Consider the following 22,342-nt stretch of genomic DNA (forward strand, 5'->3'; position numbering starts at 1 on the left):
CGGCAAAGATAATGATGATGACGACGATGGTGCTGTTGACGACGATCCGGCTGATGACAGTTGTTGATTAAAAGTTGCCAAGAGCTCACAGTGTCCGTGTCGTCTCCTCTGTGGAACTCCCCCCACCCCCATCCTTTCCGAGTCCGTCAACCCCAATTGCGTGGGAAGCACGGGACACTCTGGGGGGGGGGGGGGGGGGGAGAGGATCTCTGTGGGAGAACCCCCTCGTTGCGGGGTCCCTCTGGACCCCTGTGCTGGAGGGGTTGCGACAGACCCAGCTTGGAGGGGGCGCAATTCCCCCTCGCCCCTGTCCCTCGGTCATCCCTGCGTGCCAAGGATTAGTGGGGAGATAAGACCCCGTTAAGCCGATCAACGGCTACTGCGTCTTGAGATGCGCGTAAGGTCGCGGGTCTCCAAGTCCCCCTCTGTCTGTCTCTCTGATCCTGGGTCCCTGCCTCGAGGGGAGTCCCCGTTCTCCGGGTCCCTGTTTCTTTTCTCTCTGGATCCCCGATCCAGGATCCCGCCCGGCTCTTTCTCTCTTCCCTCCCGGCGATCTTGCAAGAGCGAGCGGAAACGGGGAGGGGAGAGCGGCTCCCCATCCCCCAGAACTTTTTTTTAAAGAAAAACACAACCAAGCCGCTCCACCACCATCCCCCCCCCCCCCCCCTGGAAGACTCCTGAAGAACCCTGGCGATGAGAGCCCCCTTGCTCCCGCTGATCCCCTCGCTGCTCCTCGCGTTCCTGCTCGGCTCCCACTGCCACCGCCAGCCACTGCAACCTCGGGAGCGCGGTAAGCGATGATGGGGGAAGGGTACAGGGAGGGGGGGGGACCCCCCGGATTCCGTATCGCGGGGATAAGGGTCACAACGGGGGGTCCCGGTTGCTTCTGGACTCGCCGAGTTCCAAAAGTTTTACGATCCCCGAATCAAGGGGTTGCCGGGCCGCGCACGAGATTGCAGGGGTCTCAAGCCTTAGGGGGGGGGGGGGTCTCAAAGACTGACGAGGGTCTAGAGTACTCAGCGGGGTCTCAAGACTCACAGCTTCGTGAACCCACTCACGCGGGGGGGGGGGGTCTTAACGGCGACTCGCGTCTCACGGGGACTCGTCACGGGGGGTCTTAAGGCCCCCTTCTCTATGTCTCGGGTGGGGGGGGGGGGGTCTGTGGGGGAGTCTCGGGGATGCGGTAAAATTTTGGAGGGGTTCTAAGGATTGTATCGAATAAATAAATCAGATGCCGGTGCGTCTTGTAATCCGGTACGGATGAGTGTGCGTGTGACCAGATGCCGCGTTACACGTTGCCTGGACGTGCGCCTGGCACAAGCGCCGTGGTGACGTCACCGGTTGTTGTTGTTGTTACATGTTGACTCCCCCTAAGAGGTCGACTCGGCCTCAAATGAGTACGGGTGCCCATGTGCGAACATCGTCACTGGGGAGACAAAGACGGCTGTGAGTGGTGCTGGCACATCCCACCACTCCCCCCCCCCCTCCCGTCATAGGTGTTGGTTTGCCGCCGTGCCGGCCTTAATGGGTGCTCGCTTCCGGCACTTGCCCCAACAGTCTGTGAAAGGCTACCCGGGGCGGGGGAGGAACTTTGTCTTTGTGAGTTTATTGACACTTGGAAACGGGGAGGGGTGTAAAGGGTGGGGGGTAAGGAGGGGTGGTAAGGGGGGGGTAAGGAGGGGTGGTAAGGGGGGGTAAGGAGGGGTGGTAAGGGGGGGGTAAGGAGGGGTGGTAAGGGGGGGGGTAAGGAGGGGTGGTAAGGGGGGGGTAAGGAGGGGTGGTAAGGGGGGGGGTAAGGAGGGGTGGTAGGGGGGGGGTAAGGAGGGGTGGTAAGGGGGGGTAAGGAGGGGTGGTAAGGGGGGGGGGGAGTAAGGTGTGCGTCTTACTTTCCGAGGCGTCTTATAATCGGGCCACCGCTCGCAGACAACTCGGGGCCGCTACATTGACAGTGCCAGTGAAGGATGAGAAGGATGAGAATGTCCACGTTTAAATCGAATCGTTACCACTCTCCGCTCATCAGCTAGCTGGCTTAGCTGATGGTGCTTGGTGGTGGTGATGTAGACGATGGTGGCGATGATGTTCATTGTAACAAAAATACACTTCCTTTAAAACAAGTTTCTGAGCACAAAGAGCACTGTCAAAGTCGCAAGAGCTCAAGAGTGGAAACGCGTTTCATGAATTGAGCAAAGGGCTATGATGGAAAGAGCTTTGGAGGAAAAGAAACGGCGGTGGTGGTGATGGGAATTCCAGAGTGGAGCGGTGAGAGGGAAGAGGCAGGGAGAGAGAGAGAGAGAAGTGAGTGAAATGCCAAGCTGTGTGGTGGGTGGGTGGGTGCGTGAGTGAGTGCACCAGTGGGCGCGTGTGTTGTTGTGACTGATCGTGTGGTGGTTGGATGGCTGAGTGAATGAGTGGGTTAGTGTGTTGTGATTGCAGTGTGGTGGTTGAGTGAGTAGGTGGGTGAGTGAATGAGTAGGTGGGTGAGTGAATGATTGGGGAAGTGAATGAGTGAATAAGTGGGTGAGTGGGTCGTTGTGACATGCAGTGTGGTGGTTGAGAGAGTGTGAGTGAGTGAATGAGTGAGTGAATGAGTGGGTGAGTGTTGTTGTGACTTGCAGTGTGGTGGTTGAGAGAGTATGAGAGAGTGAGTGAGTGAATGAGTGGGCGAGTGAATGTGTGGGTGTGTTGTTGTGACTTGCAGTGTGGTGGTTGAGAGAGTGTGAGTGAGTGAATGAGTGGGTAAGTGAATGAGTGGTTGAGTGTTGTTGTGACTTGCAGTGTGGTGGTTGAGAGAGTGTGAGAGAGTGAGAGAGTGAATGAGTGGGCGAGTGAATGAGTGGGTGAGTGTGTTGTTGTGACTTGCAGTGTGGTGGTTGAGAGAGTGTGAGTGAGTGAATGAGTGGGTGAGTGAATGAGTGGGTGAGTGAATGAGTGGGTGAGTGAATGAGTGGGTGAGTGAATGAGTGGGTGAGTGTGTTGTTGTGACTTGCAGTGTGGTAGTTGAGAGAGTGTGAGAGAGTGAATGAGTGTGTGAGTGAATGAGTGGGCGAGTGCATGCGTGGGTGAGTGTTTTGTGATCTGCAGTGTGGTTGAATTCGTAGGTGGGTGAGTGAATGAGCTGGGGAAGTGAGTGGGTGAGTGAGTGAATGGGTGATTGTGTTGTTGTGATCTACAGTGTGGTGGTTGAGTGAATGAGTGGGTGAGTGAATGAGTGGGTGAGCGAATGAATGAATAAGTGGGTGGGTGAATGAGTGGGTGAGTGTGGTGTTGTGATCTGCAGTGCGGTGGTGGATGGGACGAATCGGTGTGGTTGTGGTGGTCGCTGTGGTGCTGTTTGGTGACTGTTGGGTGACTCGCGATGTCCCTGGTCGATCTACTCCCGACGGGCTACGAGGGTGACTTGTCTCGATGGATGCCTCTTTGTCTGCCTCCTGTCTCCACCTCTTCGTGTGTCCACCTCATTTCGTGCCCACCTCCTTGTGTCCGCCTCTTCCTGTGTTCACGTCTTCCTATGTCCACCTCTTTGTCCACCTCCTTGTGTCCACCTCTTCTTACCTCCAACTCCCTCCGTGTCCACTTCCCTCCGTTTCCACCTCCTTGTGTCCATCTGTATCCACCTCTTCCTATGTCCACCTGTCTCCGTATCCACCTTCCTCCATGTTCACCTCCCTCCGTGTCCACCTCCTGTGTGTTCCCACCTCCTTCACAGCAGGCGCACGGAGCGAGGGGAGCGGAGCTGAGCTCAGTGACCCGACGCTGGTGGACGACTCCGACTATGTGGACATCATATCGCTGGACGACGTGGACGACTCCGACAAGGAGGTAACGGGGGAGGGAGGTGGTTCAATTAGGTGATGGTGAGGTCGATTGAGATTGTAGGGAATTTTATTGGGGCGCCGTGGTGGCGAGATGTTAATTGCCTCGCCTGGTATGCAGGAGGTCGTGGGTTCGATCCCGACCCTGGCACCTGTTGTATATTTGGAGGTGTGTGTGTCTCTTTCTCTCTCTGTGGTCGCGTGGATTTTTCTCCGGATTATCTGGCTTTTCCCTCCATATTTAGAATCAACAAGCGTTAAGAGTATTTGGCTGCTATAAATTTCCACGTGATGAAAAGCCACTTCGTTGAGCTATCATTTGTGATAGCCAGGTTGCTTCTGAAAAAGAGCTATCAAGCTCATTGAGGCTTACCTGGTAAAAAAAGAGTTTATAATTTATCTTTATTGGTGGAGGTGAGGTGGTGAATTCCTATGTTGGGATGGATGATTGTGTGGTGTGCCGAGCGACGGTAAGTCGGTTGAGGTGGCTGTGAGATGATTGAAGTGGCTTGAACAGCAGTAATATGGTTGAAATAATTTGGTTCGTGCAGGAATTTGGAATTGAGATATTTTATGTAGTGGTGGTGAAATGTGATGAATGTGGCGGTGAGTTGATTGAGTTGGTGGTGAGATCGTTTAGTTTCTGTTGAGATCGTTGACATCGTGGTGAGATGGTTGAGGAATTTGGTGGTGAGATCGTTGAGATCGTGGTGACATCGTTTAGTTTCTGGTGAGATCGTTGAATTGATGGTGAGATCGTTGAGTACATGGTTAGATCATTGAGATCGTGTGATATCGTTGAGGATTTGGTGGTAAGATCGTTGAGGAGTTGGTAGTGAGATCGTTGAGTTGGTGGTGAGATTGTTGAGTTGGTGGTGATATCGTTAAATTGGTGGTGAGATCGTTGAGTTGGCGGTGAGATTGTTGAGTTTGGTGGTGAGATCGTTGAGATGGTGGTGAGATCGTTGAGGAGTTGGTGGTGAGATCGCTGAGTTGGTGGTGGGATCATTGAGGAGTTGGTGGTGAGATCGTTGAGGAGTTGGTGGTGAGATCGTTGAGTTGTTGGTGAGATCTTTGAGTTGGTGGTGATATCATTGAGGAGTTGGTGGTGAGATCGCTGAGTTGGTGGTGAGATCATTGAGGAGTTGGTGGTGAGATCGTTGAGGAGTTGGTGGTGAGATCGTTGAGTTGTTGGTGAGATCGCTGAGTTGGTGGTGAGATCGTTGAGTTGGTGGTTATATCATTGAGTTGGTGGTGATATCCTTGAGTTCGTGGTGAGATCGTTGAGATCGTTGAGATCGTGGTGAGATCGTTTAGTTGGTGGTGAGATCGTTGAGTTGGTGGTGATATCGTTGAATTCATGGTGAGATCGTTGAGATCGTTGAGATCGTGGTGTGATCGTTAAGTTGGTGGTGAGATCATTGAGTTGGTGGTTATATCATTGAGTTGGTGGTGATATCCTTGAGTTCGTGGTGAGTTCGTTGAGATCGTTGAGATCGTGGTGAGATTGTTTAGTTGGTGGTGAGATCGTTGAGTTGGTGGTGAGGTCGTGGTGAGTTCATTGAGGACTTGGGTGAGATGGTTGAGTAGTTGGTAAGATTGATAAGCTGGTGATGAGCTAGTTTTCCAGCACGCGTTGACTATTGGGCGTCGCTGTCATTGACAGGCGTCCGGCGAGGCCCTGACCCCGGCCCCTACCCCGGCCCCTACCCCGGTCCATCCACCGCTCCTCGCTTTCCACGAGGCCCAGCGAGGAGACGCCGCCTGGATCCCGACCCCGAGTCCCAGGATGGCACCGGGGGCCCCGGCCCAGCTCACCGCACGGGGGCCTCGTCCCCACATCCGCACGGGGTCCTCTCGCTCTCCATCTCCTAGCTCCACCACCTCCACATCTCCTAGTTCCACCACCTCCACGTCTCCTCCCTCCACCACCTTCACGTTGCCTCGCTCCACCTCCACGCCGAGCTCGGCCGCCCCTGGACCTCCAGGTCGCAGGGCAAAGCGGCCTCACCGCAGGAGGAGGCCCCCGGGCAGGGGAAGCGCTAATTGGACACAGCCGAGAGTCACCCCTTCTGCAGTCCCCGGGACCCCAACGAGCGTGAGGCCCCCTGCGAGGACCCCGACGGCCTGCGACGCGGCGTCATGTCCCCTGGGCAGCTACTGCCTCCTGGGAGAGGGGGGCAGGACTTCCTGTCCCTGCAGCCTGGGCAAGGGAGGGCGGCAGTGTGCTCAAGGTGCGTGGGCACCACCATCGCCCATCCTCTCTCTTCACCACCGCCAACATCGTCATCGCCATCACATTGCCCGACACGATCATCACCACCACTACCATCTTCGCCACCATCATCGCACTGCCTGAAATCAACATCACCATCCACTGTCACGAGCCACGTTATGCTCTGGTTGTGTGCTATGGCCCTGAGTGCGGCATGGCATGTGGTATGGTATGACCTGTGGTGCGGTATAACCCGTGGTTCGCCAAGTCCACGTGACGTGGTGTGACCCGTGGTGCGGCATACCCATGGTGCGGCGTGACCCATGGTGTGGCATACCCATGGTGCGGCGTGACCCATGCTGCGGCGTGCCTCGTGGTGCGACGTTACACCGTGGTGCTGTAGATGTGACCGCTCGAGTCCCTGCCTTCTCTGGCCACTCCTTCCTGGCGCTGCCCACTCTGCGGGGGGCCCACGGGGAGCTGAACATCAGCCTGGAGCTCAAGGTGCCCCCCACAAATACACATACCACCACACCTCCCCCCCCCCTAGCCCAACAGAGTGAGATTGTTTGTGGAGGATGGTGATGTTGTAGATCCTGGTTATGTTGCGTGTGTTGTCGACGACAGCTTTGGTGGTGTTGACATTAATGTTGCTGTTGTTGAAGATGGTGATGCGGTCGATGGTCGTGATTATATTGATGACGTTGTAATGCCAATATTGATGTTAATATTGATGGTGGTCATGGCTTGGGAAAAGTTTGTGTTGTGGTTGCTCTTGTTGTGGTGATGTTTGTAGTGTGGCACATTAGGAATGGACCACTCTTTTAATTATTTTCTCGTGGAGCAATAGAGCTAAGTGTAGTTTTGTGAAGGTCCTTATGTGCTATGCAGTACATCAATGCAAGTGTGTACACCAGCATGCGATACTGAGTTGGGCCTGTAGGTGTCTGGCAGGGTTATTGAGTAACCTGACCTGTAGACCATTCACATAATTAATGGCGACTGTTGGAAACTGCTGTGTGTGATACACGTGCTGTTGCATTTTACAGATGATCACAATAAATGTTTTACCCTCGATTTGGAGCACCTGTCCACGTCCTTCATTTCGAGTGTGCAACAGTGGTGATATTCGTGGTCATGTCGGTGGTGGTGTTGTCTCGCGATTAGGCCGAGGCTCGAGCGGGCTACCAGAATGCACTGCTGCTCTTTTGTGGCGACCGGGAGGACGCACGGCCCCGCGACTTTCTCGCACTCTCCCTGCGACGAGGGGTGCTCACGTTCAGGCGAGTCCTAGGCAGCTCGCGCGGGGCCCGTAGAATATGTTATGAAGGGGTCCTAAATTAAAAGAAAACATTAAAACGCACATTTTTTTACTTGCATAGTGAAGTAATTGTATTTTTTCATTTGCTATACAGCCAGATAATACGACAAATCGCTAACCTTAAACACCCGGTCGTTCATAAAAGTTGAAGGCGGTACAGTACTATAGTAATAGAGCAAGTGCAGAATCACTGAACCATAATTGATAGCTTCAAAGCATTTAGCGCGGGTCCCTTGAAAGTGCGGGGCCCGTAGCATCTGTAGCTACTTTTGCTACTAGTATAATCCGGTACTACTCCTAGGCCCTGGTGTCCCCTACATGGGGTCCGGGACATCCCCCACCCCCAACCCCCACTCCTCCTAGGGGAGGGGGTTGGCTGGTATAGGGGGGCACCCACAGGAGCCCTCTTTTGGGGTTCAATGTCTTGTGGCAGTGAGACGGAGTTCGGGTGAAGGTCCAGACATATTGTAGATGACGACATCTATAATGTGATAAGGAGGGTACAGAAGGTAATGGTGGAATGATGGCGGGGATGATGATGATCATGATGATGGAGTTGATACCAGGCCTCACCACAGGAGGAGGTCGTTCTTCACTGATGATTTCATCTCACGTCTCGTGGCCCCACGTCCCCATTCCCTCTTGTCCCCTTGCCCTTGTGTCTTCATGTTTCCATATGGCCCCAAGTCCTCGTGTCACCTTTTTTGTCTGTCCCCCTGTCCCCCCTCCCTGTCTCCATATCTCCGTGTCCCTCTGTCCCCTTGTTCCCCTGTCTCCATGTCCCCCTGTCCCTGTCTCCATATCCCTATGTTCCCCTTGTCCCCCTGTCTCTGTTCCCCATATCCTCATGTTCCCCTGTCTCTGTGTCCCCGTCTGTCCGTGTCCTGGTGTCCCCATATCCCCGTGTCCCCCTATCTCCATGTCCACATGTCCCGGTGTCCCGCTGTCTCCGTGTCCCCATATCCCCGTGTCCCCCTGTCTCCGTGTCCCCTGTGTCCCCGTGCAGCTTTGACTGTGGCTCTGGGCCAGCTTGGATCTCCGCGTCGACGCCGGTGACACCAGGGTCATGGCACCGCGTGGCACTGAGCCGCTCCGGGCGGCACGGCCGGCTCACCGTGGACTCGCAGCCTCCCTCCACGGGGCACTCACAGGTGAGCGAGGCGAGGGGTGAGCGGTGAGGTGAGGAGAGAGGTGAGACATAGGGTCGCTACCGTCTGACTTTTTCTGATGCCCACCCCCCATCACCACCCCCACGCCGCCCCCCCCCCCCCCCGGGTAGGGCCCCCTGTCTCACATCTCTTTCCGGACTCCGCTGTACGTGGGTGGCCCCCCTCATGCGCCGCTCACTGGAGTTGCGGTTGGGCCCCCCCCCGGCTGGGGCCCCCCACTCTCCCCGCTGGGGTTCCTGGGCTGTGTGCGGGCACTCCGCATCAACGGGAGGGAGGTGGATGCGCGGGCCGCGCCACGTGGACACGCGGTGCGCGGGGCCAACGTCGGTACGTCGTTGGCAACCGCAAACACATTTCACAACCGCAACCACGATCACAATCCCAACCACGGTTACAACCACGGCCACAATCGCAGCCACTATCAAAGCCACAATCGCAATTATCACCACAATTACAACCGTGTGTCACGCGGGGGCTAACGTGGGTACGGCAGTTGCATCCACAAATACAAGACTGCAACCACAACTACAATCCCAACCGCAATCACACCTGCAAACAAACCCACAATCACAGCTGCAATCAGAGCCAGAATCACAACCAAGCGCCACGCGGGGGCCAACGTGGGTACGGCACCCGCAACCACTGTCACAGTCAGAACCACGCTCACAACTGTGGTGTGTTGTGCGGTGCAGGTGAGTGCGGCCGTGAGGCGTGTGCGGCAGCACGGTGTGGTCAGGGCGCTCCCTGCGAGGTGTGGGACGGGGAGGAGGCCCTGTGCTTGTGTTCCCTCGGATTCTCTGGGCCTCGTTGCCAGGACGGTAAGTGTGTGTGTGTCCGTAACTTTGAGTGTGACCGTGTGTGTGTGTGTGTATGTGTGTGTGTGGGGAGTGGTAGTGCAGAGGTTAGCGCTCTGCGCTACGAACCCGGCGACCCAACTTCGATTCCCGCTCACGGCCAACACCAGTGGCTATTATCTGAATCAGTCCTGGGCCTCCCTAGGTCGACTCAGCCTCAAATGAGTACCTGGTGCGGTGTGTAAACATTGTCACTGGGGAGACAAAGGCAGCTGTGTTCGGTGCTGGCCACCCACGTCCTAGTGTGCCGTGCAAGCCTTCATAGGTGCTAATAGCACTTTCCCCAACAGTCTGTTAAGGCTATAGGGGGGATCTTTGTCTTTGTGTGTGCGTGTTCCCACCTGCACTGTGCTACGAACCCGGCGACCCGAATTCTCTTTCCGCTCGTGACCAACAACATCGCTCTCACACCACTTTCACACCACCTCCTCGAGGTCGACTGAGCCTTAAATTTGAAGACCTGGTGCCGTAAGAAAACATCATCACTAGGGGAATGAATGCGGCCGGGCGTGGTGTTGGCAACCCACCCCGTCGTGCACCGTTCCAGCCTTAATAGGTGCTACTCACTGGCATAACTCGACCCCTACAGCCTGTTGAAGGCTATGTGGCCGATCTTTGTCTTTGCGCCCACCCGCCTGTACGCGTGCAGCGCTGGCGGTGCGCATGCCGGTGTTTGACGCGAGGCTGAGGTCGTACGCGGCGGCGTTGTGGCCGGGTGGGTTGCGGCCGCCCTCCTCGGCCATGGAGCTGGAGCTGGAGTTCCGCTCAATGAGGTCGGAGGGGACGCTGCTCTACAGTGACGATGCCGGCGCTGGCGACGCCGGAGACTTTGTGGCGCTGGTGCTGAGGGGCGGCCACCTCGAGATGCGATTCGACTGCGGATCCGGCACTGCCACGATCCGGCACGCGGCACTCTCACCGCTGTCATACCACGGTCACCACACCATCACAAACCATTGGGTCATACCAGTACACTAACAGCATCCACAGACACCAAAACAACAACCGCAATAACCACAGCAATCGCAACAGTATATTTACACGTCACAACGACCCTAACAATGCAGGAACACCATCGCAACCACAACAGTAACAGCAGCGACACAGCAACATACTGGTTGTGTGGCTGTGATGTTGGTGTGCTTGCGTGGTTGTGTGCAGGAGTGCTGCCCCGGTGAGCGTCGGGGAATGGCACGTGGTTCAGGCCTCCCGCAGGGCTCGCCTGGGCATCCTGCAGCTTGACGACCAAGCCCCCGTCTCGGCAATCGCACCGGTGACAAAACCCAGAGCAGCATAAACTCACCCAGCCTCACCCACGCTCAACCCAGAACCCACCCGGACTAAGCCTGGCCTAACTAGGTGCTATGCAGCCTAGCGTAACCTAGTCTAACCCAGCGCAGTCAATCCTCATCCGCATCTAGCCCAGCCAAATCCAGCTCAGCCTGGGAAAGACCATCCTAGTCCAGCCTCACCTAGCCTGGCCCAATCTAAGCCAGGCCAACCAAGACCGACCTGTCTGTGTGTCTGTGTGCGTTTCTCTGCGTGTATGTGTTTAACACGTATGCTTTCACGACCAATACCATCCATAATAGAGGTTTTGGGTTAGATCGCTTAAATATATAAATGTGTTGTTAAAGCCTGCCACCACCCGACACAGCCAACTAGTATTGTGCTTATTAAAATAGCCCTACCAACGGTAATCTCTATTGAAGTACGCTGCCCTTTGTAGGCATGCATTTAAATAATCTATTATTTGATTATTCGCTTCCACGCAGCACTAAGACGCAAATATCAGCAACTGTCAGCAGTAGCAGAACACGCGTGCCAACAAGGACACTCAATTTATTTTGATAATGTTGAAGTTTTGTGCAAAACTAGCTCCTATCGGCCAAGACTAATTAGATAAATCAATCGAAATTGAAAGAAATCAAAATAACTTTAACCGTTCGGATAGCTACCGTCTTAGTGCTACGTGGAAGCGAATAATCAAATAATACATTATTTAAATGCGTGCCTACAAAGGGCAGCCTACTTCAATAGGGATTATTGTTGGTAGGGCTATTTTAATAAACACAATAGACAGGAAGGACAAGTTCAAAGGGCTCGCATAATGCACATGCATAATGCGACAGTAATCCCCCCCCCCCCCCCCCCACATTGTGCAAGAGCGCAGAAGGGTGGTCAACACATCTACGCCTCTATATAAGGAACGAAACAGTAAGACGTCTTCACAAATCTGGCAGTTGCCTGATGAAGCTAGTTGTAATTACTGGCGAAACGTCATCCTCAGTTTGTAAATGTTGTGGCTTGGCTCTCTAGGTGCTGCTTGCTAACAGCGTGTGCTGTAAAAGTGACGAATTGGCATGTTCTGTTTACGTGACAACCCTTACTAGTTGGCTGTGTCGGGTGGTGGCGGGTTTTAACGACACATTTATATATTTACACGATCTCACCCAAAAACCCTCTATTATGGGTGGATATGTGTCTGCCTGTTTGTCTCTGTATGGTCGATGGGCGTGGTGCTGGCTGCATACCCCCTCGTGTGCCGTTACCGGCCTTCAAAGGTGCTGCTCGCTGACATAACTCGACCCCGACAGCTTGTCTCTCTGTGTGCCTCTGTGTGTGTGTCTGTGTGTGTCTCTCCAGGGAGCGGTCATGCAACGGTGAGCATGCTACAAATCTGGCTACCGGAGTTTGATTCCCGCTCACAGCCAACAATAGTGACAATTATCTGAACCGGTCCTGGGCCTCCTCTAGGTCGACTCAGCCTCAAATGCGTACTTGGTGCGATGTGTTCAAACATCGCCACTGGGAAGACAAAGGCGGCCGGATGTGGTGTTGGCCGCCCACCCCCTAGTATGTCGTGCCGGCCTTCATAGGTGCTGCTCGCTAACAGCGTGTTAAGGCTATATGGGGGATCTGTGTGTCTCTCTGTGTCTCTCTGTGTCTGTGTGTCTCTGTGTGCATCCTGAAGGGCTCCTTCACCCAGATCAGGTGCAGCTCAGCGCTCTACCTGGGCGGAGTCCCCGACTACGACGCCGTCAAGAAGAAGTCTGGCGTCACAGCTCCCTTCACCGGCACCTTCCAGAGGGTGCAGCCCCTCGGCGCGATCTCACCTCACCCACAGCTGACCCCGACCAGGCCCAACTAGAACCTGACCCATCCAGACCTGACGTATCCTGACCGTGACTCAACCACACCTGAACTGATCAGGCCTAACCCAACCAGACCTGATCCAACCAGACCCTGACCCATCCAGACTTGACGTATCCTGACCTGACCCAGCCAGACCTGAACTTATCAGACCTGACCCAACCAGACCTGACCTAATCAGACCTGACATAATCAGACCTGACCCAACCAGAACCTGACCCATCTAGACCTGACGTATCCTGACCTGACCCAACCAGACCTGAAATAATCAGACCTGACCCAACCAGAACCTGACCCATCTAGACCTGACATATCCTGACCCGACCCAGCCAGACCTGAACTTATCAGACCTGACCCAACCAGACCTGACCTAATCAGACCTGACATAATCAGACCTGACCCAACCAGAACCTGACCCATCTAGACCTGACGTATCCTGACCTGACCCAACCAGACCTGAAATAATCAGACCTGACCCAACCAGAACCTGACCCATCTAGACCTGACATATCCTGACCCGACCCAGCCAGACCTGAACTTATCAGACCTGACCCAACCAGACCTGACCTAATCAGACCTGAAATAATCAGACCTGACCCAAACAGACCGAACCAGAATCTGACCCATCCAGACCTGATGTATCCTGACCTGACCCAACCAGACCTGACCCAACCAGACCTAACCTAATCAGACCTGACCCAACCAGAACCTGACCAACCACACCTGATCCAACCAGAACCAGACCCAACCAAACCTGACCCAACCAGAACCTGACCCAACCAAACATGACCCAACCAATCCTGACGTATCCTGACCTGACCCAACCAGAACCTGACCCAACCAAACCTGACTCGAACCCAACTCTGCACAACCCCACCAGACTAGACCTGAACCAAGGTGTAGACCTGCCCTGTGTCTCTGTCCCTTGTGTCTCTGTCCCGTGTCTTTTAACCTTTGTGTCTCTGTTCTGTGTCTCTGTTCCACGTCTTTGTTCCATGTCTCACGCCCCCATCCCATTCCTTGTCTCTAACCATGCCCCCCCCCCCACCCCCCCGGGCTTGCTCCGCGTTGCCATGCAGCTGGCAGTGAACGGGCACGCGGTGGTGCTGGGACCGGAGCCTGCGGGGCGCCTGACGACCGGCGTGAACGTGGGCAACGCCGCGACAGCGTGCGAGGCGGCGCCATGCCAGCAGGGGGGCAGCTGTCACCCCCGCGGAGACAGCTACATCTGCGACTGCCCCCTTGGATACCAGGGACAGAGCTGCCAGGAGGGTGGGCCCCGCAGATCCATTGCCGCCCACCTGCCCTCCACTCGTCACCTGAACCCTGCCCCCCGCCCCCACCCCCCCCACCGAGGTCTGCCCTCGTCCTGCCAATGCCAGCGCCTCCCCTTGCCCCGCTACTTAGCGCTCGCCTGTGCGGCCTCTGTGAACTGTACCTAATGCCTGTGCTGGGTCGCTGTTCCCCTGGCTTTGTTCCAGACAACGGATTTTTCGGAGCAAATGGTAAGTTCTGAGCAAGGCTCGCTTGCCCGGCGCACAAATGCGGCACACACCTGGCACGCCAGCTGTATCAGAAACACTCGCCCGACACACACCTGGCACACCAACTATACCAGCAACACCTGCCCGTCACACACCTGGCACACCAACTACACCAGCAACACCCACCTGGCACACACCTGGCACACCAACTACACCAGCAACACCCACCTGGCACACACCTGGCACACCAACTATACCAGCAACACCCGCCTGGCACACCTGGCACACCAACTACACCTGCAACACCCGCCTGGCACACACCTGGCACACCAACTACACCAGCAACACCTGCCCGGCACACACCTGGCACACCAACTACACCAGCAACACCTGCCCGGCACACACCTGGCACACCAACTACACCAGCAACACCCGCCTGGCACACACCTGGCACACCAGCTACAACAGCAACACCCTCCCGACACACACCTGGCATACCTACAGCAGCCATAACAGCCATACCATTTCACAGCACATACCTGGCACGCACATGGCCCGCGCCTGGCATATCTACGGCAGCCACCCCTACTACACACGCACGCACGCACGTTCGCGACACCTGCCCATGACACTTGACTGACACGCACCACCACCACCACCCTCCTACCACCCCCCCAAGTGCGCGACCACGCACATCTGGCACGCCTGCCTGGCACGACGCACTGCACCTGCTACAGTGAGGGAAAAAAGTATTTGATCCCCTGTTGATTTTGTACGTTTGCCCACTGACAAAGAAATGATCAGTCTATAATTTTAATGGTAGGTTTATTTGAACAGTGAGAGAGAATAACAACAACAAAATCCAGAAAAACGCATGTCAAAAATGTGATAAATTGATTTGCATTTTAATGAGGGAAATAAGTATTTGACCCCTCTGCAAAACATGACTTAGTACTTGGTGGCAAAACCCTTGTTGGCAATCACAGAGGTCAGACGTTTCTTGTAGTTGGCCACCAGGTTTGCACACATCTCAGGAGGGATTTTGTCCCACTCCTCTTTTCTCAAAGTCATTAAGGTTTCAAGGCCGACGTTTGGCAACTCGAACCTTTAGCTCCCTCCACAGATTTTCTATGGGATTAAGTTCTTGAGACTGGCTAGGCCACTCCTGGACCTTAATGTGCTTCTTCTTGAGCCACTCCTTTGTTGCCTTGGCCGTGTGTTTTGGGTCATTGTCATGCTGGAATACCCATCCACGACCCATTTTCAATGCCCTGGCTGAGGGAAGGAGGTTCTCACCCAAGATTTGACGGTACATGGCCCCGTCCATCGTCCCTTTGATGCGGTGAAGTTGTCCTGTCCCCTTAGCAGAAAAACACCCCCAAAGCATAATGTTTCCACCTCCATGTTTGACGGTGGGGATGGTGTTCTTGGGGTCATAGGCAGTATTCCTCCTCCTCCAAACACGGCGAGTTGAGTTGATGCCAAAGAGCTCCATTTTGGTCTCATCTGACCACAACACTTTCACCAGGTTGTCCTCTGAATCATTTAGATGTTCATTGGCAAACTTCAGACGGGCATGTATATGTGCTTTCTTGAGTAGGGTGACCTTGAGGGCGCTGCAGGATTTCAGGCCTTCACGGCGTAGTGTGTTACCAATTGTTTTCTTGGTGACTATGGTCCCAGCTGCCTTGAGATCATTGACAAGATTCTCCCGTGTAGTTCTGGGCTGATTCCTCACCGTTCTCATGATCATTGCAACTCCACGAGGTGAGATCTTGCATGGAGCCCCAGGCCAAGGGAGTTGACAGTTGTTTTGTGTTTTTTCCATTTGCGAATAATCGCACCAACTGTTGTCACCTTCTCACCAAGCTGCATGGCAATGGTCGTGTAGCCCATTCCAGCCTTGTGTAGGTCTACAATCTTATCCCTGACATCCTTGGAGAGCTCTTTGGTCTTGGCCATGGTGGAGAGTTTGGAATCTGATTGATTGATTGCTTCTGTGGGCATGTGTCTTTTATACAGGTAACAAGCTGAGATTAGGAGCACTCCCTTTAAGAGTGTGCTAATCTCAGCTCGTTACCTGTATAAACGACACCTGGGAGCCATAAAAATTTCTGATTGAGAGAGGGACAAATACTTATTTCCCTCATTAAAATGCAAATCAATTTATAACATTTTTGACATGCGTTTTTCTGGATTTTTTTGTTGTTATTCTGTCTCTCACTGTTCAAATAAACCTACCATTAAAATTATAGACTGATCATTCATTTGTCAGTGGGCAAACGTACAAAATCAGCAGGGGATCAAATACTTTTTTTCCCTCACTGTATATACACACACACACCAGCCACATCTACCCAGCACACACACAAACACACACACACCTCTCCGGTGCAACAACAACCGCCATTCGCCACTAAGTGGCGGTGACGTCACCACGACGCTTGTGCCATGCTATGTGCACGTTGAGGTCACGTGAAGTGTTGAACGCCCGCCGGGCAGGAGATCACGGGGCAGACCCAGGTGCCACGGGTCGACTGACTGAGATGACTGGCCGATGCACCACCTGTGCAAATATTCCTTGACAAACCCCTGGGTGCTGTTAACGTCCTCGTACCTCTGCAACCCGTATCCCCTTCTCTCGCCCCCCCTCCCCCCCCCGTGTGGATCGGCAGCTGTGGAGGACTACGAGGAGCTGCCACGCTTCACGGGCTCCAGCTACATCTCCTACGAGAGCTCCAACATCCTGAAACGGTGACGCCGTCACACACAGACACCACACACAGACACCACACATAGACACCACACATAGACACCATACATAGACACCACACACAGCTTTCACAAGCAGACGCCACACACAGACACAATGTGTGTATAGGGGGGAGTGGTGCGCTTAGGAACCCGGCCACCCGAGTTCTAATCCCATTCACGACCAATAACAGCATTGAATATCTGTGACCCAGTCCTGGGCCTCAAATGAGTACCTGGTGAGATATGTAAACATTTCCAGTCGGGAGACAAAGGCGGCCGGGCGCGCTGCTGGCCACCTACCCCCTCGTGTGCCTTACCGGCCTTCACAGGTGCTACTCGCTACTAACGGCACTTGCCACAACAGTCTCTTAAGGCTACACGAGGGATCTTTGTCTTTGCGTTGCGGCCTCTGCAGGGTCTCCGGGTTCAGGTCCAACCTGTTCGTGCGCTTCAAGGCAACGGGCCCCGACGGCCTCCTGCTGTGGAGGGGGGGCACGCGGTGGGGCAGGGGGACCGAGGAAGGGGACTACATCCTGCTGGGCTTGCAGGGCGGGGCCCTGATCTTCAGGTGCACACCCCGAGACATTGCGGCACGTCCCATGCTGCCCGCATGCCCCCTCTGTGTCCCCCGTGTCTCCGTTTCTCTGTGTATCGTCCCCCGTGCTTTTGGGCCTCCGTGCTCCCGTGTTCCCTCGTCCCCTTCCCTTGTGCCCTGTATCCTCTGCGTCTCTGTGCCCCTGCATCCCTGTGCCTCATGCCCTATACCCCCTTTCCTTGTAACCCCATGCCCCGTGTCCCCCCGTGTCCCACAACCTGGAGTGGTATCCGGGACCGGGTGAGGATTTGGTGCCAGTCGTCGTGAGGTCATGAGGTCACGGGTTCAGCATGTCTCACGGGGTCGCGTGTCCCCCACAGCTACGACCTGGGGAGCGGGCCTGCCCACATCCTCGTCAACAGCTCCTTCAACGACGGCCTGTGGCACCGAGTGAAGGCCGTGAGGTAAGGGGGGGGGGGGGGTGTCGTTACTCGTGACGCTCGTTTTACCCAGAAAACCATCCGAGTCTCATGACTCTTTTTATAAGTAGGTATCATTATCTTATCTTCTTAAAGTTATTTGTATAGCGCCTTAACCGAGGTACTTTACTGAGAACTTAGGACGGTACAACGCATGAATGTAACGGTGGTGGAGATGAGGCGAACGCAATAGATGAGAGGAGAGCAATGGGGGTGAATCTGCGATGACGCGCGAATTCGGTGAAAGTGAAATTGATGACAGTGAATGATGACGAATGGGTTGAATGAACGTGACAGCCGTGTGATGTGATGAGAATGTGGAGAGGGAACAGAAACGGTGGTGGTGGTTACGAGGGGGAGATTGAGGGGTGGTGGCGTGAGCTCGGGAAAAAAAGTGAGTTTTGAGTGAGGGGCGGAAACCAGTGAGCGATGGTGACTCTTTAAAGGCGGAGGGGAAGTTTGTCCTGCCAAGTACAGTGAGGGAAAAAAGTATTTGATCCCCTGCTGATTTTGTACGTTTGCCCACTGACAAAGAAATGATCAGTCTATAATTTTAATGATAGGTTTATTTGAACAGTGAGAGAGAATAACAACAACAAAATCCAGAAAAACGCATGTCAAAAATGTGATAAATTGATTTACATTTTAATGAGGGAAATAAGTATTTGACCCCTCTGCAAAACATGACGTAGTACTTGGTGGCAAAACCCTTGTTGGCAATCACAGAGGTCAGACGTTTCTTGTAGTTGGCCACCAGGTTTGCACACATCTCAGGAGGGATTTTGTCCCACTCCTCTTTGCAGATCTTCTCCAAGTCATTAAGGTTTCGAGGCTAACGTTTGACAACTCGAACCTTCAGCTCCCTCCACAGATTTTCTAAGAGATTAAGGTCTGGAGACTGGCTAGGCCACTCCAGGACCTTAATGTGCTTCTTCTTGAACCACTCCTTTGTTGCCTTGGCCGTGTGTTTTGGGTCATTGTCATGCTGGAATACCCATTCACGACCCATTTCCAATGCCCTGGCTGAGGGAAGGAGGTTCTCACCCAAGATTTGACGGCACATGGCCCCGTCCATCGTCCCTTTGATGCGGTGAAGTTGTCCTCTCCCCTTAGCAGAAAAACACCCCCAAAGCATGTTTCCATCTCCATGTTTGACGGTGGGGATGGTGTTCTTGGGGTCATAGGCAGCGAGTTGAGTTGATGCCAAAGAGCTCCATTTTGGTCTCATCTGACCACAACACTTTTACCCAGTTGTTCTCTGAATCATTCAGATGTTCATTGGCAAACTTCAGACGGGCATGTGTATGTGCTTTCCTGAGCAGGGGGATCACGCGGGCGCTGCAGGATTTCAGTCCTTCACGGCGTAGTGTTACCAATTGTTTTCTTGGTGACTATGGTCCCAGCTGCCTTGAGATCATTGACAAGATCCTCCCGTGTAGTTCTTGGCTGATTCCTCACCGTTCTCATGATCATTGCAACTCCACGAGGTGAGATCTTGCATGGAGCCCCAGGCCGAGGGAGATTGACAGTTGTTTTGTGTTTCTTCCATTTGCGAATAATCGCACCAACTGTTGTCACCTTCTCACCAAGCTGCTTGGCAATGGTCTTGTAGCTCATTCCAGCCTTGTGTAGGTCTACAATCTTGTCCCTAACATCCTTGGAGAGCTCTTTGGTCTTGGCCATGGTGGAGAGTTTGGAATCTGATTGATTGATTGCTTCTGTGGACAGGTGCCTTTTATACAGGTAACAAGCTGAGATTAGGAGCACTCCCTTTAAGAGTGTGCTCTTAATCTCAGCACGTTGCCTGTATAAAAGACACCTGGGAGCCAGACATCTTTCTGATTGAGAGAGGGTCAAATACTTATTTCCCTCATTAAAATGCAAATCAATTCATAACATTTTTGACATGCGTTTTTCTGGATTGTTTTGTTATTCTGTCTCTCACTGTTCAAATAAATCTAGCATTAAATTATAGACTGATAATTTATTTGTCAGTGGGCAAACGTACAAAATCCGCAGGGGATCAAATACTTTTTTTCCCTCACTGTATTTGCAGTGGGGGCTGGACGATGATCACAATGTAGATTCCAAATTGAGTCAATATACGCAGGTAATGTTCACAGTTTGACAGACTTTCCATGCTCTTACGCCGTCACACAATGGCCCTACTCTTGCTGATGACGTCAGTGGATCTTTAACGTCCGCTGCGGGTGAATCGGATGGCGCATCGCAGTATTTTTTAACGGTTGAATTCACACCGCGGGGTGATAATTAGGGCGGTCGCGTTATTCGAACCGCGAACCTGTACGGGGGATCTTTGTCGATGTTGTGTTGATACGTGTGTGTTCGTTTGCACAGTAGGGGGCACAGGTGGTGCATCGGCCAGTCATCTCAGTCAGTCAACCCATGGCACCTGGATCTGTCCCATGACCTCCTGCCAGCGGGCGTTCAACACTTCACGTGGCCGTAACGTGAACATAGCCTGGCACAAACGCCGTGGTGACGTCACTGCTACTTAGTGGCGAATGTCGGTTGTTGTTGTGCGTTTGTGTGGAGGGCTAGCACGGTGGCAAACACACCGTGTTACGAACCCAGTGGCCCGAGTTCCGTTTCCACTCACAGAAAACATTGGCGATGAATATGAACCGGCACTAGGCCTCCCCTAGGTCGACTCAGCCATTGATTTAATATCTGGTGCGGTGTATAAACATCGGCAATGGGGAGACACAGGCAGTCACGTGTCTTTCTTGCCACACCATCCACTCGTGCCGTGCCTTCTTTCTTTCATAGGCGCTCGCTAACAGCGCTTGTCTCAATAGTCCATTGAATGCTATACTGGGAATCTTTGTCTTTGTGCAGAACGGGGCAGACAGGGAAGCTGACGGTGGATGACTTTGGAGCGGTGGTGGGACGCTCTCCAGGTCACATGACCCGCCTCGATCTCACGGGGCCCCTCTATCTGGGTAGGAGCATTTATTTTGTGTGTGTGTATATATACTGTGCCTTCGTAGTGTGTGTTAACTGTGGCTGCCAGTGTCTGTGTGTCTGTTGTACTGCTGGGCAATTTCCACAAAACCCTGGACCGGAATTGCAAATGCGATTCACCAAATCGACCGCCGCAATTGCTGACGGGATCATGGCATCGTTGGAACCGTAACTCTGGAATCGGCGGTATTCTCTCGAGGGAATTGCCGAAGGGTGGCATCTCGTGGCGTGCGTTGACAATTTTGCCCACAGACGAGTTGCGATCCCTGCACTCATCGCAAACGGTGGAATCGTGGGTTTAAAGAGATGATTCTCGAAGTGAACTAAGCAGCACCGGTCTCGAGTCTGCGTTTTGTGTGTGTGCGCGCGTGCCGTGCTGTGCGCTGTGTGGTCAGTAGTTGTGCGCGTGTCGTGTGCATGCCGTGTCTGTGAGTTGCATATTATTGCGCGTGCGTGCGCGGGGAGCGGGGGAGCGGCGGTGCAGCGGTTAGCGCGCTGCGCTACAAATTCGGCGACCCGAGCCCTCAAACATTGCCACCGGGGAGACAAAGGCGGCCGGGCACGGTACCAGCCACCCCCCTCGTCGTGCACCATGCCTGACAGTCTGTTAAGGCGATGGGGAAATCTTCGGTCTTCATTGGGCGCGCGGTGTGGCCCGCTTGCAGGCGGCGTGCGGGCCGACGGCGTGTCGGGGCAGGACCGGCCTCGCGTGAGCCGGGGACTCGAGGGCTGCGTGTCGCACCTCACCCTCGCCACCGACGCCCACGTGGCGCTCATCGCGCAGGCCGCGGCCGGCCACAACGTGCAGTCGTGCTGACTGCGCGAGGGCGCGCACGGCAAACCCGACGACAGACCGACACACCGCCACCATACACGCGCACTACCATGTACACATTCACACCGCTGCTGATGCCACTTCTATGTATACAAATAAAAAAGCAATCATGGGTCATGGCCTTTAATTACCCTGGGGAATGCCTCACCGAGTGTCAGGACTTGAATTCCTGCACCGAGTCTCAAGACTTTTGAGCCTCCCGCCAAGTCTCAAGACGTGGTGCATGCGATGATGTATGTTTGGTGCGTATAGGTCGTGGAGGCCATTGCGGCCACACCGCCCCTCACTTACGGTCATTTATGTCTGTTCAATATTTCACCAGTTAGAAATTGCATGATAATTATTAAAAAGCATTATTGTGACGAGAAGGACTGGATTCGCCACAATGCAGTAACTACAATGTTATCTTTTTCTCAAACACATTCCTGAGGAGGGGGCTGGTAGGAAATTTTGAAGTAATTATGTACGGACATTTAAGCCAAACTTGTTTGGGTCGTGCTTAGAAGAAAGCAAAATTAAAAGTGAGCAGAATTATAAAACGACGCCAGAAAGTGCAGTGTATAATCCCCTGCCTCCTGTGAATTAATCCCGGTTGGGCTTCCAGTCCATATAAGGGCACCACGGGGTGACCAGCCCCTCCCCACCCAGCCCCACCCCTCCCACCCCCCACCCAGCCCCACCCCACACAGCCCCTCCCCACCCAGCCCCTCCCCACCTAGCCCCTCTCCACCCAGCCCCACCCCTCC

At 54.0% G+C, this 22,342-nt stretch overlaps 1 protein-coding gene across 3 annotated transcripts; it reads left to right on the forward strand.

Annotated features, from left to right (window-relative positions):
* Nucleotides 1–207: 207 nt before the first annotated feature.
* Nucleotides 208–22,138, forward strand: EGFLAM (EGF like, fibronectin type III and laminin G domains). 3 transcript variants are annotated; one of them, XM_032974717.2, is made up of 18 exons: nt 208–790; nt 3,710–3,819; nt 5,479–6,046; nt 6,431–6,531; nt 7,195–7,310; nt 8,355–8,499; nt 8,628–8,844; nt 9,210–9,335; nt 10,021–10,273; nt 10,533–10,644; nt 12,346–12,462; nt 13,604–13,796; nt 14,006–14,029; nt 16,684–16,762; nt 17,178–17,330; nt 17,678–17,761; nt 20,636–20,739; nt 21,427–22,138. In XM_032974717.2, the coding sequence occupies exons 1-18, from the start codon at nt 694–696 to the stop codon at nt 21,576–21,578; spliced, it is 2,751 nt and encodes a 916-aa protein (XP_032830608.2). In that variant the 5' UTR covers nt 208–693; the 3' UTR covers nt 21,579–22,138. The 3 variants fall into 3 exon arrangements, with proteins under 3 accessions (XP_032830608.2, XP_032829904.2, XP_032831350.2); XM_032974013.2 differs by having other exon boundaries at nt 209–790; nt 3,707–3,819; XM_032975459.2 differs by lacking the exon at nt 14,006–14,029 and having other exon boundaries at nt 209–790; nt 3,707–3,819.
* Nucleotides 22,139–22,342: the final 204 nt, after the last annotated feature.

This window comes from Petromyzon marinus, chromosome 1 (assembly GCF_048934315.1).
Source record: "Petromyzon marinus isolate PM22_M1 ecotype Great Lakes invasive population chromosome 1, UKy_Petmar_22M1.pri1.0, whole genome shotgun sequence".
NCBI classification, from domain to species: Eukaryota; Metazoa; Chordata; class Hyperoartia; order Petromyzontiformes; family Petromyzontidae; genus Petromyzon; species Petromyzon marinus.

Excerpts from the sequence above, each read along its gene's own strand:
- EGFLAM (XM_032974013.2), top strand. The coding sequence starts at position 694 with ATGAGAGCCCCCTTGCTCCCGCTGATCCCCTCGCTGCTCCTCGCGTTC. Across the intron at positions 6,047-6,430 it reads AGGGCGGCAGTGTGCTCAAG|ATGTGACCGCTCGAGTCCCT; the intron begins GTGCGTGGGCAC and ends GTGGTGCTGTAG. Across the intron at positions 17,762-20,635 it reads CACCGAGTGAAGGCCGTGAG|AACGGGGCAGACAGGGAAGC; the intron begins GTAAGGGGGGGG and ends GTCTTTGTGCAG.